This window comes from Vidua macroura, chromosome 5 (assembly GCF_024509145.1).
Source record: "Vidua macroura isolate BioBank_ID:100142 chromosome 5, ASM2450914v1, whole genome shotgun sequence".
Classification (NCBI taxonomy): domain Eukaryota; kingdom Metazoa; phylum Chordata; class Aves; order Passeriformes; family Viduidae; genus Vidua; species Vidua macroura.
Window position 1 is genome coordinate 1,381,566 of NC_071575.1, and position 15,935 is coordinate 1,397,500.

A 15,935-nucleotide genomic window follows, 5' to 3' on the forward strand; every position below is an offset into this window, starting at 1 on the left:
CACTTCCTTTATAATACTTCCATCAGCCACAATTGGCAGCTTTTAGAAAGGTGCCTACACAAAGGATTTTTACTGGGAGCATGTTTGTGCTAATGGCCTATTACCTTGCACATATTGTATTTTGGTTTCCTTTTCCAAGGTACTGAGCAGTAAACAGGTTTGGACTGCATCATTGGCCTGAAGTAGGAGGAATGTGTTAAGTGAATATGTAATTGGCTTTTTTTTTTAATCTAAAGTGGCATTTAAAGGAATAAAAACACTGCTCTTATATACAGTACACACTTTGCTTTGTATAGTTTGACTTGTTAAAGCTTTTGCTTTATTGAAACCACAACATCTCCAATGCCATAGGAGTTTTTTATTCATTGAACAACAAATGGCTAAATTGATAATTTAGTCTGACAACAGCAGCACAGTGGAAGCTTTCAGAAAAATCAGCTAAATGTATAAAATTATACCCAGCAATCACTACAGACCTTCATTTTTGACAAGATTTGTTCTAGGTACAGATGACTGTAAACTACCTACTGCTGAGAAAATTATAAGAAGCTGCTGCATATTACGTTGAAAAAAGCCTTTAAAGTACTTTAAAATCTATACAGTCAAAACCTTGCCACAGTCCCTGTTTGTTTCTTTTTCCCAGTCTCCCTTCTCACTGACCACTTTTCAATCTGTCTTCCCCAAGTCATTTTATGTGTAGGCAATTAGGAACATTTGAGGGATTGCTGGATGATTTTCCTTTATTTACATTATGTGAGCAAAAATTGGAACATTTTGGGAGGATAGGAAAAACATGAAAGTGTGCTTTAAAAAAAACCACCAAACAACCCAGAAGATAGAAAAACACAATCATGAAATAGATCAAATTTTAGCCCTGGTCACTGTTTCTGCCAAACCCAGGCTGTCTTGATCCATCACCAGTTGTGGCAGATAACAGACACAGCAGGATACAGTTGTCAGAGGAGCTCTTCACAGTTGAAAAATCAAGGTTTGATAAATTTTAGTTTTCCACGTGGCTCAAAACCAGCCATCCAAGTAGATTGTAGTAGATTAAAAAAAAAAATAAATTATTGATATTATTATTTTTGTCTGGCTAAACTTCACGATGTGTACAGATAAAGATGGGAGGCACAAGTGGAAGCATTCCTGCCTGGCAAATACACTGAGTAAGGGGCACTATCAGAGTGGTTTGCTGGATGAAGACAGCATGTTGACACACACAGTGATGGAGAAGGAGAACCAAGGCAGATAACAAAAAACAACCCAAAGAAATGGTCTAGACCTCTGTCAAAATGATCACTAAAGTGGCCTGGCAGATAATCTCTCTCCAGTATTGACTTATGATGATATACTTTATTGGAGTTGCAAGTGTTTCCATTAAATATTTCATCTCTCAGCCATTATTTTAACAGCCAGGCAAGAAGGAAGTTTGAAATACAGGAAAATGTGTAATTGATCTTTGACCTACAACAAACCTAAATTTATTCTGTATCCTCTACATACAAATTTTAGATATGTATGTGAATAAGATAGATGAGCATAAAGTGCTCAAAGCAATGCCATACCATTGTGCACTGCAAACATACCCATATTTCTTTATCCTTGCATCAATTAAGATTGATGGTGAGACTATTTTTTTTTTCTCCCTTGCAGGACCACCTTCCTCTTCCACACTTTGAGCCTAGGTCACAAAATGCACATATGAGCCACGTAGCATGTAGTAATGAGCCACTCTTTTCCCATTTCCCTCTCTTCATTTGCTCCATAAAGAGCTGAGCAGTGGCACTTTGTGGGAGTGAGAGATTCCTTGAGCTTTTACAGCACTATTAGTGTTCAGCTGCCATCATCCCCAGCCAAGCCTTCCTCAGGCTGAGCTGGTTTTGGTGCTTTCCTGCCTCAGACCTGTGGTTACCTCCTGGGAATTCTGCTCCTCCCAGGTTGTCCTAACGCTGCTCGTGACATTCACAAGGCTGTTGGTTCTCTTGAAGAGCCAAAAATGCTTTACAAAAGCACTGTGTCCATTAGCCCCATTGGACACACGGGGACAGCTGAGGCACAGAGAAGCTGAGTGACTTGCCCAAGCTTACAGGGAGCCAAAGACAGAGCCAAGGAGCTTTCTTTCTTATTTCTGAAGCAGGGATTCCTATCCCTTCTGCAGCCTACTACTGGAAAGCAGAAGAGAGATCTTCCCAATTTCTGATGGAAAGACCCAAGAGGGGCTGGAGGAGAAAATTGAAATTGGGCTCAAAACAACATAATATGATTCTTCCCTTTCTGTCCATCCTGACCTTCATGGAAAGGACAGCTTGTTTATTGCACTGAAGTAGGTCTGTAAGGGCCTAATAGTACCTCTGACACCAACTGCTTCGTTATCCCAAAGACATTAAGGGACTGGGGAAGGGAGTGCAAGAGACACTTGTGCTCAAGGTTAGGAAGGAAGATAGTCCACAAAAGAGGGCTAAATTTAATTTGGAAAACTATGTGGAGCTATTTCTTCTAATTAACAAGAACAGCCTGAGGAGCTGTTGCATTTCTTTCTGGTCCTGTATGAGTCAGAGTCAACTTTTGTGAGCCATGCTTATTTTCAAAAGGGTTCACAGTCAGAAAAAAAAACAAAAAAACACACTGTAACAACAGTCATTAAAACTAAATATCTATTTCTAAGTCAAGCCACTGTGCAGAGCGCTCTTACCATACACTTAAGGAATTTCCCCACTGCATTACAAAGCTTCTTTGACCATCCCCAGCAAAAACATGCCGAAACTGCAACAGGACAGGAAGAGCAGGGAAGGGCAGCAGTCAACTTGAGCAGAGTCATGGGTTCATACTCGAAATAAAAACAAGAGCTTAGCTTCATAACAACATAGGGTATAGTGGGTTTCTTGTTGGCTTTTTTTTTTTTCTTCTTCTTCTTAATACTGTTTTGTTGTTTGTTTGTGTGTTTTTAATACAGGCTGTTTTCCCGGTGAGCTAGATTACAGTGGCAAACAGACAAGACATAAATATGCATTGAACAACTTTTTAAACATTCATCCTGCTCTCCTTTGCCAAACACCTGTAAGCTCTGTCAGGGGTGTGAGCACTTAGGGACGTCCTGCTGATGCAATAGCTTCATGGCTTTAAAAGAAGTCCACCTCTCCTAGAAAACGGACTGGTTGCCAACAGGAGCTGTCAGCAGCGATTCCACCTCTGTCAAAAGGATTTTAATTGCCAGTATTGATGGGACAAACCTGTAGGACGTTGGCATGGACAGCAAGGTACCTGTGCACTCGAGTGTGGTAGCTCTCGCTTGCTATTGCTGAGTTTTGTCCCATCCACATCAGCATTTAAATTACCTTCAGCATTCACCGAGGTGGGTAATTAGCAACCAGTCACTCTCCCAGTGTCAGCTCAGGGTCGTTCCTCAGTGTAAATAGACCCTCAGAGGGGGCTGTTTACAGTGCCTTCTACTTTCACTTTTTTTTTTTTTTTTTTTTCCAGGGTTTGTTGAGGACGCAGCCCCAGAAAACATGTTAGGGTTAAGCCCTGATTGAAAAAAAAAAAAAAGAAAAAAAAAAAAAAAGGGAAAGAGAGAGAGGGAGATGAGGGAGAAAGAGAGACCCCTCAAATTGTAAGACTTCTTTAAAATGCATATAAAGCAAAATCTTCTCCCTTTCCTCCCCCCTCAAATTAAGGATTTCAGAAAAATAACATCTATATTTTTATATATATATATGTATATATATATATAAAATAAGATACCCAGAGGCACTGGTTTGCATTAGGGCTTAATTTTTCCAGCTAAATTAAAAATCAAATCCAGGCATTTGGAATGCCTAAGGGGCACAAAAGCAGCACCCAAAATCATTAACTTTTGCACCTTTTATAATATAGCTCAAACCAGTCAGATTTGCTTTTCAAAATTTTGTAGTAAAATAAAAGTGCTCTTTGAGGAAAATCCATGCAATTAAACAGCAGATGCTTAACCCCTGAAAAATAGAGGCTTATAAGAGAAGTGCTGATAGACCCTTAACCATAGCATCATTAGCAGCAGGTGCTGCTAGTTATTAGATTTCTAAATAGTTTTAATGTAAACAGTATTCTTAAGCTCTAAGTGTAGCATAATGGTTGGGATTTGCTCTTTAATGCTTTTTACTAGAAAGATACAGCTCATTTAAAATAGCTGGTAGATACAGAAAGCATAAATATACAGTAAGTTTAGACACTGATTGTACTAAATGCAACAATACAAAGAAGCAAACAGGAACACAAATGGTAACACAATAAAACTGTATTACATTTGTGCTTCAAATATTACAATACATTATGTACAATAGTCCAAAATAAACATCTCATGCCAAATGACACAAAAAGAAACAAAAAAAAAAAAAACCCAAACAAACTGAAAATCCCAAGAGCAAGCAAAAAGAATCCAGCTGTATATACAGTACCTTTTTAATTAACATTCAACTCTGAACTGGAGCAATTTTCACTACATACAGATGCAGTCCGCCTTTTATTTCACGCAACCATTCTGTCTCCCTATATCTATGCTATTCAGTAGGTTCCTGTGTCATTTCTTATATACATGTTGAGCAAAAAAGATAAAAGAACGTAGTGCTTTTTATTCTTAATGATGTGGCATCTGATCAGCGAACCTGGGGTGCATAACCTTCTTTCATTAAACCCTCCTCATAGTCTGTCTGGCACAGAATCATGTTGTTCTTCAGGAAAAATTTGTCTCCAACACAAAATCTGAAATTAAAACAATAAAGAGAAAAGAAAAAGAGAGTTTGAGGGTAAATGGTGGGATATAGGCTTGCAGGTGAGGGTTGTAGAGTAAGTGTTGGCTGGACAGCACCCACATGTGCATGTGGGAAAGCCCAGCAGAGGAATTGCCCTGGTGCCACAATTAATCCTGTGCTTTCAACAAAATCTAGTGCATTCAGGCACTTCTGCTTCCCCAGCCAAAGACCTCATTCAAAGCCCACCGTGGGCTGTGGGAGTCCTGGATCAGGTCACTGGCACACAGCTAAAAACACAATAAATATGCCAGGCTGCTGAGCTGAGTGAAAAGTAAGTGTCCTGCAAACCAGAAGGAAGACAAAGTATAGCAAAGCATGCAGTGGAAAGCCTGTTTGAGATATCTTGTGTTTGTCTTGTTTCCTAGTAAGAATTACTTGTTATGTTCCAGTTGGATATTTTGCTAGATTTGATTTAAGATGGTGATTCTGAGAACTGCTTCTAGCACACACACAACTTTACACTCACTGTAAAGTATATGTAAACCAGAGACACGCAGGCATGCAGAAAAAAAAACCCCTTTTCCCTTTTTTTCCTATAGGAGTTGATTACAAATTTAGTTACTCAGCTAACTCCTCTCTCTCTCGTGGTATCAGTGCACCCACCTTGTTACAGTATTGGGTGCATCAGAACGATCTGATTGCTGCAAAACACCACTGAGAGATTTCCTTTGCTTTCCTCTGATGAGCAGGACAATCACGAAATGTTAACGCTCCTGGCTGGCTGGCTTCAAACTTCCAGTAAAGTAGGATTTCCCAGCTAGAAATATATGTGCTTGAATTTAAGAGGGCTCTTCCCTGACACACCCTGCAGTCCTTCTTCCCCTTGACAAAGCCACTCTTCTGGAAGATGCTTAGGGAGAAGTGAATGGGGCCAGTGCAGAAAAAAAGTTTCCCTAGTGACTGCCTTGGCAGGGTTACATGGCTTTGTTTGTAGTGAACTCTCCAGCTATGAAATATATTGGGAGGCACTGCCTGCCTTATTGCAATTAAAATGAAAGAAAGTAACCTAAATGAACCCCCTAACACTGATGTGAATAAACGATACCAGCTTCTAGCAGCTAATTATGGATCTCAGTACATGAAGTATTGTTTAATGTGTAACGGATTATAATGTCCTTTTTTTTAGTATAATTTCCAAATGGTGACATCTTGGACACAATTAGGGTCAGATATAAATGCTTGTGTTGTTTACGGTAGATTTAACAGCGCAGTAGCTATGGGAATAGCTGGATATGTATTTAATTGTAACAATTTAACCTTCAAATAGTGGTGCCTGCTGGAGTTGACCCAGTAAAACTCCATAAATGACACAGCTTGACCCACGTGACCCTGATAGTGGCCTGTCTTTATCAGATAGTCAATTTCTAATGATGTTCAAGCAGAAATCTTGGTGAATTGTTACAGATTAAATTGTGTATGGAAAGCAGTCCTTTAATGTTTTGTGAAGTTGGAGGTTTAAATGAGTAGCAGTTGGACTGATTTACATTTGTGAAGATTGGAATGCTAGACAAACAGTGAACCCATTTATTTTCCAACTGGGTAGCTTTGGAAATTTATCCTTATGCTAGCTAAATAGATAGAGGGAAAATAGTGTAATAAAAAAGTGGATTGAAAAGAATTAGCTCTGCTCTTAAAGGAAAATTGGTTTGTTTATTTGTGGACTTTTTTTTTTTTTTCTGTGGGATTACTGCCTGCTGCTGCTGATGATTGAAAATAGAGATTATGGGAGGATCCTGAAATCTTTATTTATGGTCAACACTCTTTTGCAGAAGTTCCTATTATTCCTATACCCCAATCCTAGTATACTAGGCTACTAACAAGACAAAATGATTTTGAGTAGCTATGTTTAAATGCAGAATTCATACATAAAAGTTGTTCTTTGGTGTTTTTCTCTAGTTTCCATCTTTTGTATTTTTGTCCATTGACAGCAATGCTGAGAAAAATTCTTTTGTGCGCCTTACAAGATTAGGTAAAAGAGTCGTAACTAGTGCCAACATGTAACGCTTGTTTTTCCCAAAGAAGTCGCATTTAAAATCAACGAAAAACAAAGAAAATCCGCCATTGCATCAGTGGGAGATGAAACCACCTCTGCACCCAGCAGAAAACACGAAGTCTGAACTGAGAATGTTGTTCAGCTGCCTGCATTCCTTTTGCTCCAGGGTAAGACAGGCCTTGGCAAGCTAATTTTTTTAAAGCATGTAGCAAATGAAAAAATACACTGCTGAAGTGCAATTCGCTCGCACGGCAATACTTAACACACGTGGCTCCATGCAACGTTGTTTGCAGCAAAATCCTGGCTGAAGGATTTTGTTTCTCAGCCCTCAGAGCAGCGACACAGTTTGAGTTAAACTGCACGGGCTGCACGGGAGTGTCGGGATGCCTTTCCCAACAGAAAGTGTCAGTGCCTTTTGCTTCAGCAGTGTTGATATGTGGAGCCAGAAGTGCTCTACCTGTGCCTGCGTGGCACGTGGCAGCTTTTTGCATGCGTGGCTTCAAACACACACACAGCTCCACGGATCCCTTGCGTTCCGCGCGCGCAGCTGTCCTGGGGAGAGGCTGCCAGTGGCCTGCCCGTTTGACAGCCTGTGGGCTGGGGTCTGCCCGCGTGGGAAGGCATCCTCTGCATGGTCCCCTGTGCCCTGGGGGAAACCTGCTGCTCCTGCTGAACTCCTTAGGGTTCAAATTCTGCGGTTGATTTCATATTAGGCCAGCTCGGTGACAAGCGTATTTGGCTTGCGTGGGCCCCTGGGAGTTCAATGTGTGAACTGTGCACTCATTGGGTGACAAAGAGGTAAGCACCAGGTGAAAAACCTAAAATCCCAGCATGCTGGCTCCCAGGTACAATGGGACAGGGCAAGTAAGCAGATGAAGTATGAGGAATTCTGGCCATCCACACTTTCAACCTTTATTTGACTCTCAAAACCAGATTTAGCCTCTCCTGCAGTGAAAGATCTGTAACCACTACAGATTGGGTTTGCACAGGGCAGAATTTAAACCTGGCTCAGCTTTAAAATGGGAGGGCAAATTGAAGCCTAGCCTCCCACTTTTTTATGGAATTGGCATAGGATGTAAATCAGGGCGCAATTTGGGCACACATATTAAACGGAGTCGAGGAGCATATTAAGATGCCACTGTGTTAGGAGTATATAATTAGGCAAGATTATTACTCTTCTAGCAGGCAGATGGTAGTCTTCAGCCTTCCCTAAAACCCTCACCCAATTTTTTTAATAGGCATGCAAGATGAACAGGAGAGAATATACAATAGGCTGCATTAACATGCCAGATTGGACTGAGCACCATAAATTGATAATAGTACTTTTGACACGACTGTGACATTAGTAGAATGACCATTATAATTAACCTACATCCTAGAACCTCTGTCATATTTTACACTGGCAAAAGGAAGGCCATTTATATTACAAAATGACCTCTGTTATCACCTTGTTTGGAAGGGAAGGTGTGCCTAGACTAATCACAAGAAGAATAAAACTTCTATTTTGAGAAGTAGCTCTTTCATTGTTCAGAACAGATATTTAAGGAGATCTCACTGCTGTCTGTCATCTTTTCTGATGCACAGGACATGTGTCAAGGTACTGAAGACTACTTAAGAAGGCAAGAGAAATGTTGCTGTGAAGGAAGATGGCTTCGTGTGTGCCTCCTCTGGTACTGATCTGCCAGATCTTTGTGGCTCTAGAAAGAAACAAAATCTGGAAGCATTTATTTGATTTCCTGAGGATTAAGACAGTTCAGACTTACCACACCCACACCCTTCCCCTCTGCTTTTTGCAATCAAGGACTTGGGCTCTGCTTTTCCCCTTTCCTCTCTTTTTAAATGCTGAGCTTCCAGTACAACTCACACTGACGTTCATCTGTGTGCATCACTGAGAGAACAAAGCCACTCTTTTACCCCACAGTTCATCAGTCCACACCTGTGCTTTATTAATTCTGGGGTTCTGTCAAAATGTCCATTTCAAAGGCTGGAAAGTGGGAGCTGTGCCTGAGTTTGTACATTTTCACCGGGATACACAGACACAGAATCCCAGTTCAACTTCAAATGGCAAACCTCAGCTCGGTGTGCTTTTCATGTAGTGTTTTATAAAAAGCAGGTGTGGACAATACGTTAATTTGTATTCTAAATTTTGAGACATACAGTGAAGATAAGCAGTGCTCAGGCCTGCAGTATTTATAAAATGACCACTCATGCAAAAATCTAATATTGGTGTTTGAAATAAGGATGTCCCTGGCATTGTATTCCCCCTCCCCTGCTTGACAGAGAACAAAGGCAGCATTGTGTGGGCATTTTACAGTTTATACTGGAGGTAAGTGTTTACAGCTACATCAGGACAGCAATTTCAATGAGTATGTAACCATTTTTAGTCCAGTTTCTATTAAAATAAAGGCAATTTCAGATAGAAGGGTAGAGCAGGCTATTTAAACACCTCTCAGCGATAGCAGATGGGGGTTTTAAGCCATACTCTGAGCTGACTTCAAACGGCAGGGAGAAAATATCACAGGAGCAGGGAACAAGGCGCTAAAGATGCCGGCAGAGTGAGAGGAAGGACACACAAACTCGGGGGGGAAGTGGGAAAGCCGGAGGCAGGCTGACATCATCGCTGTAGTCAAAAGTGTCAAAAGTGCCAAAGACACAGCTGAGCCCACTTGCAAGATTTTCCACTCCGTTTTGTTAGTCACACACATGCAGCCTGACAAAGTGTGAAAGGCAGTGTCTGTTTACAAGTTTATTTTTCCAGTGGTTTCCTCCCCCCCCCACCTTGAAATTTTCTGCAGAAATTAAGTATATTGAGGTTACTGTCAACATGGGGTGAAGGGCTTCTGAGGAAAGTTAAATATGTTTACAAAGAAAGGGGCACACTCTCACACCATTAAGCTGACTGTCACTAAGCTCTGCAGGTACTTAGGCGATGGAAAAACTTCAAATTAGGAGTAAGCTGGACAGAGACATGAGAGATAAGAGGATGCTAAAACCTCTAGGCTAGGAGCAGAGCTTAATATTCACAAAAACTGCTACAGCTTTAAGCATCAGTATCAAGAAAAACGTGGGGGAAATATCTCAGAAACTGCCTGGCTGGAGCAATTAGATCCTGGAGCTGAATAGCTTTATGAGAGGGGAAATAGGAGACAGTGCCTATTTGACACCAGGGGACCAGGCTTAGTGTCTCAGGAGCTCTCTTTCAGGCCTGTGTCCAGTCTGTCTTCCTGGAGTACAGTCTGTGAGACAATGCCTTTTTTCTCCTTGCTCTGAAAAAGTCACATTCAGGAGGCCAGTAAAGGGACTGGCGTGTTATGTTAGTGGAGTTCATGGCCTGAACAAAAGTCCCCTTAAGTGAAGGGAGCCTAATTACCATCCACGCTGAGACTTGCACTGGATGGTGAGTGGTAGGTACTCAAAAATAATAAAACAAACAGTCAAGTTGTCCACAAAAGCAGAAAAATCACTGAATTGTGACAAAGAGCATTAGGCAAAAAAGGGCAGGCATCATCTGGGCCGGGATCAACTGTTTAAAGGGTAGGAATGAGAGAGTCATGCAATAGCAAGACCAAAGGATGGGCTGCCCCAAGGAGCAGTGAGATGTGTGCCAATATAAATATTACCTAGCTTGGAAAGCAGAAGGAGATGGAAGGAGCAAGGGCCCAGAACATCAGAAAAAAGTTCAGCCTTGGCAAAGACAAAGCAGTGCAATCTGAAGAAACAATTCTGTGTTCTCATGAACATTGCATGCATTTTGTTAAGAAGAAAACCTGAATGGTAGATGGTAACTGAGAATGAAACGTGGAATCAAACAGAGAGCACTACATACTCAGCAAAGCTACTGTAGAGAAGGACCCAAAGGTTTTAAATTTTAATGGGGGAAGAAAATGCAAAACTGGGGAATAAGGCTAAACAAGTCCTGCAATAGCTGGTGGGCCTTGACACACCCATTGGTGATTTTTGGATATAATTGACCTATTTGTGAGTAAAAATGTTCTCTTCAAGAAATAAATTACATATTGGTGGAATTAGTGACTGGAGCGAAAGGAAAAAGCAAATCTAAAACCCCACAATAACATTATTTTGGATACAGAGGGAAAGCAGAAACTTAAAACAGTTAAACTGAAGTCTTATAAACACATCCTCACTCAGAATCTGCTGTGTGGTTTTGATTAGCTTGAGCAGAGGAAGAAAAAATGATCCTAGAGGACAACAGAAATTATTAATGAAATGGTGAGTGACAAGATTTTTCTGTCACAAAAAGAGAACGAAAAAAGGTTTCATAGTAGATCTGAAAACCCCCCAAGCTGCTGATGGGCCAGGTGTGTAACAATGTGGAGGTTTATTGTTATTCAGGTAACAAAACCAGAAGATTTGAAGCTGTTATTGAGAGAATGAAGTCAGTGGGATGCTTTGCCATAGGAACCACAGAAGAGCTATGTTGGAGCATCCATGAAATAGGATTTTTTGTAAAAAACAACAAAATTAATTCTTCAGAGGGCCACTAGTCCCAAATTGTGAGGACGAAAGGAACCCTACAAGCAGCCTGCTTTATTAGGCTCCATGAGAGCTATTGCAATAGAATCAGAATTAGGGTCACTTTTGAGAATTTCTGAAATTCTTTGAAACTCCTGCAACCACTCCCTGTTTTCACTAGATGAACTAGACTGTATTTCAGGTAAATTCATTCTTTTGTTCTCAGTCTAAGACACCTGTAAGACTATTTCAGCAACCCTTTGCCCAAAATACATGCAAAGTAAAAATCAAATAGAAGATTAGATTGAAGTCTGAGGAATAAAAAGGCTGAGAATTATTAAATAACCCAGTTAAGCTCCATTTCAGAAGCATCTAACAGCACTTTTCCGGGGGGATCAGCGGCCCCAGGGAGCACCACGATGTGTGTTAGCTGCAAAGTGAAATTGCACATTAGTTTGCAGTTGTAATGGTAAAAGAGGAATATTAAAAATATTCATAGCAGCTGTGGGTTTTTTATTTTTGGGTGGGGGGAGGGTGGAAATAAAAAGAAAGTTCACTTCCTCAGATCCAAGAGTGCTAACTATGATGAAAATCTTTTGCACTCCGGCTAACAAACATTGTCTGCTTTGCTTGACTGATGAAGATTAGCTGACTTCTTACATTAAAGAAGTTTGTCTTGTATGGGCTGAAGTGACAAGACAATAACTAAGTGCTAATTGTGCATAACCAACACTAAAGATATGCGGCCCCATTATGGCATGTAATAAATGAAGCGAACAACAGAAATATATTAGGGGCTTTAATAATGATACCAGGACTGTGGTTTGGAAAAAAACAGGATGTGAAAGGTTTAGGAAACGAAATCCAGGGCACTGTGTGTGCCTCTTAAATGGGTACTGTGGGAGCCTCTGCCTGCCTTGCTCGGCTTCTCAGTTCTGTGGCAAGACAAAATTGATATAGGACTTTAAATAGCATTAGAACCTATAATTACTTTGCATTATTATATAGTTTAAGCAGTGGTTATTACTTGCCTGGTATTTTAATTTCCCATGCAACATGATGAAAAAGGTCAATTTGGCTTTTTTTAAAGAGCGTAATTGTAGTGCGCTACACTTATTAGCAGCTGTACATTTTATGGTTCTTTAGGGATGTTTGATTTTTAAATGACTACAATGTTAAAAAATAATACACTGTAGGACAAAGTGAGTGAGGAAAGCTTATTTAGAGCTGTGTCTAACTTTGTCATGTTAGACTATCATCTTCCTAATTTTTCACTGCTTCCCTAAAAATGTATATCTGGCGTTTCTTCCCAGCTGAAGAAAGGAAAAATAATATGAATGCTATAAAACGCTAAAAAGGACCATGTAATAACTGAAAACTAACTGAAAATAATAGGATCATTAAGGAGTGGACATAATTGGCTCTCTCACTTCCTAGACCTCATAGAGGTCCCTGGCAAAGCTGCTATCAGCTCTGGTGGAGTCAGAAATGGAGCTCCCAGGGAAATCTCCAGCTACACTCGGAGTGTAGCTGGTATAAACTTGGCTCTATTCACCTCGGAGGAAATCAGATGTTACAATTTTACCATTTTTGACATTCGCTCTCCAAGTGTGCCATATGGGTGATGCTTCAGAACGGGGTGTCAGGTTTGGATCCTTGGGATTTTTATAACCTACGGTTTGGATATGGAAATAAAAATAGGACTGTAAGAGGTCCAATGCTGCCACAGAGGAAATGGTGGGAACAACATCTTTTAAATTTAAATGATTACAGTTCTGGCAACAGGAAGAAACAATGTGTACTTTAAAAGGAATACATGTGATAAAAATGAAGAATTAAAGTGAAATTAATGCAATAATGACAAATGGTACTGTTATGCTCTTCTGCAGAAAAGGATCTCAAAGACCTTTATAAATATTAATTAATTAAACCTGACAGACAGCCTTTTGAAGGAGAGGAAGTGACATTATTCTTTTTTATTGATGCGGGACTTGAGACACAAAAAGTTTTCTGGCCAAGGTCATGAAAGATGTTCTGTATGAGTCCCAGGAATAGCATCCGGGTCTTGCTCTCCGTCTTGGGGTTCTACAACTGGAAAGTGTTTCCTCTTTGGAATGTATGCCCACACCAGTGCTGAGCTAGCTCTTAGCTTATGGAGCAGACCCAAGAAATTCTCTTACCTCTGATTACAAAGCTGGCATGCAAAACAGTCCAGGTGATAAACATTGTCCTTTGCTCTCATCACCATCTCAAAAGCAGGTATGAGCTTACTGCAGGCAGCACAGTTTCCTGTAACGCCAAATAACCTGGAGATGCAGAAAGAAATAGATTCTTGATTCACTTTCTTTTTAATTTTTTTAAAAGATTTATTTTTTCCCCCCACAGTCTGGTCTTTGGCTGACTTCCCAGCACACCTCCTTTTGGAAAGGCTGGCCTTTGGTGCTTCAACTCTGCCCGATTTGCAGCACAAAGACATAGCCTTGCTGAAGAGAGCTTTATGACAGACTCATATTGCACCTATTGTGATGTTACACTTTTTTCCTGCAGGTTATACTGACCTTTCTTGATAAAAGAAACATCTTGTTAAACTAAACAAAGAAACAGTAAACACATTAGGGACGTTACATAACTGTGCAGGCAGAGGTCAAGCTGTTTGCATTAAGTGGGAAGAGTCTTCTTCTTAGATCCTGCCGTGCAGGAGAGAGCCACATAACCTTGGCTTTTGGTGCTGCTTATTACTAAAACACACTTTAGCTAGAAAAGAAATAACACTTGTAAAAGCCAACATTCTTCGCATTTTTGACATCTAGTGCTAAAAGCTTTACCACTATTATTAAAAGAACATTTTATGAACAAGTCATTTAAATCGTCAGAAAGCATTAGCGGTTCAAGCACCTTACAACCCTATACCGTAGTTATTGCTATGATTATGTTATTCAGGTAGCACATTAAAGTAAATGAGGCTGTAAACTATATATAGTCACATCAGGAGTAGAAGTATAAAATACTGTAAGAACAATATGAAATGCTGGTTTTGCCAGACATCTATATAATTTTCTTTTTAAATTCCCTTTGCTGAAGACTTTTCAATACTTTTCAAGTGCGTGTACTACACACACAAAAAAACAACACACCAAAAAAAAAATCCCAACCAACATACGTACACATCCTTTTGTGACACAGAAGGATTATAATGAACAAGAAAAAACACGTTAGCTCTACGTGGCAGCAATCTTTGAAACTAAGTTTATTTAAACTACTTAATAGTTGTGATGGATTATTAAAAGTAATGCTCTGCTTGTGCATAGCAGTTAATGCTGTTTTTAACTATGAAGCACACCAGATGAAAACGCCACATCTGCCACTTTTCTTTTTTTCCTCAACATCAGGCTGACAGCAGAAAAATATAATGGCTCTCAAGGGAAACACCAAATTAAAAGCAGTTCTAAACTAATGAATTCAAAGGTGCTCTGTAGAAAATTCAGTTTCGTAACATAAAAATGAACACAGTTTTTTAATCACATCCCTCCATTTTACTGAATTTCATGGGTTGCCAACAATCCTACTTAATTCTAAATCCTTTTACCTTCTGCTTCTGCTTAAGGTGTGCTGCCTACAGAATCTGTGCCTGTTTAATTTAGCAGCTGCGACCCTTTTCCTCCTGTCTGAGATGCTGGTTACTGTGATCACTTGGAGAAATGGTGGGACAAGGCCATCCTCATGGGCTCCTGTTAGAATGACTCAAGTCAGCTTCTATTTTTGTGGAGTCCGTTACTAAAATCATAGGCTATTCAAGCAGATTAGGAATATTCCCTTTGTGAAACGCTCTCTTCCAGTTCTATCTCCACCACGCACGGGTTTCACCGAGGTTGTCTAAATCCCAGACTTTGATTCCTTGTCTGCAAGAAGGACACGAGGCTCAGTTGCCCTCCAGAGCAGTGGGCTGGCTTTGTGCTCGAGAGGATTATACCACAGCCCTGGCTCTGTTTTTCCTGCACGTCTGTGTAGAAGATGATGGCAGTGTAGTTGTGTGAGGGAAGCAGATCAGGCTGCAGAGGGGCTGTAGGTGCACAGTGCTGCTGTTCCATGTGGTTGTGCTAAGGGGAAAGTCAGGCTTTAAGGCTTGAACACGACAGCAACGCTTAAACACAAAGATGAGAGAGGTGCCACCACCTCCAAGCTCCGTGTGGGGGATCACACAGCACCTCCGTGCTTAGGTGGCTGAGGTGGAACAGCTGAGTGCTCGAGACACAGCTGAGAGCCCCGGCCAGACAGGGTGTGAGGGGCAGTGTCACCTTCCAGGGCCTCCTTGCAGGTGTGTGCGTGCGAGAAAGCGGAAATCCATTGCAGCCAGCGCTGCGGTTTGCATGTTGCAGAGCAGTGAAACAATTTGGGATTGTCATCCAGCGCTGCGGAGGAGGGAGATTTACTGCACCCGAGTCCACCATGAGCAGATTTCTACAGTCCTGGAATGAGAGACCCCGCAGAAACTGCTTCAGCTAAGCACCAGACACGTTGGAATTTTTCAATTACGCAAAGGGAAGGAGGCCCTCCTTGCTGTTAGTCCTTCTCCACCACACACAAAACAAACATGTGAGATTTATATTAGCTATTGTTAATTTTGGATAAAGCTGTTTATATGAAGAACATAGTTTTCTGCCATTAATAATAATAATAAAAACCCC

General features: G+C 40.7%; 1 protein-coding gene across 5 annotated transcripts in view; it reads right to left on the reverse strand.

Moving 5' to 3' along the window:
• Window positions 1-338: 338 nt before the first annotated feature.
• The window catches only part of LMO3 (LIM domain only 3), a 61,846-nt gene continuing 46,249 nt past the window's right edge, over window positions 339-15,935 (reverse strand). For all 5 annotated transcript variants that reach the window (XM_053978619.1, XM_053978618.1, XM_053978621.1 and 2 more), the window contains 2 exons: window positions 13,431-13,556; window positions 339-4,734 (listed from right to left, as the gene is read on the reverse strand). In XM_053978619.1, the coding sequence (XP_053834594.1) occupies window positions 4,629-4,734; window positions 13,431-13,556 (232 nt within the window). In that variant the 3' untranslated portion in view covers window positions 339-4,628. The remainder of the gene's footprint in view (window positions 4,735-13,430; window positions 13,557-15,935) is intronic.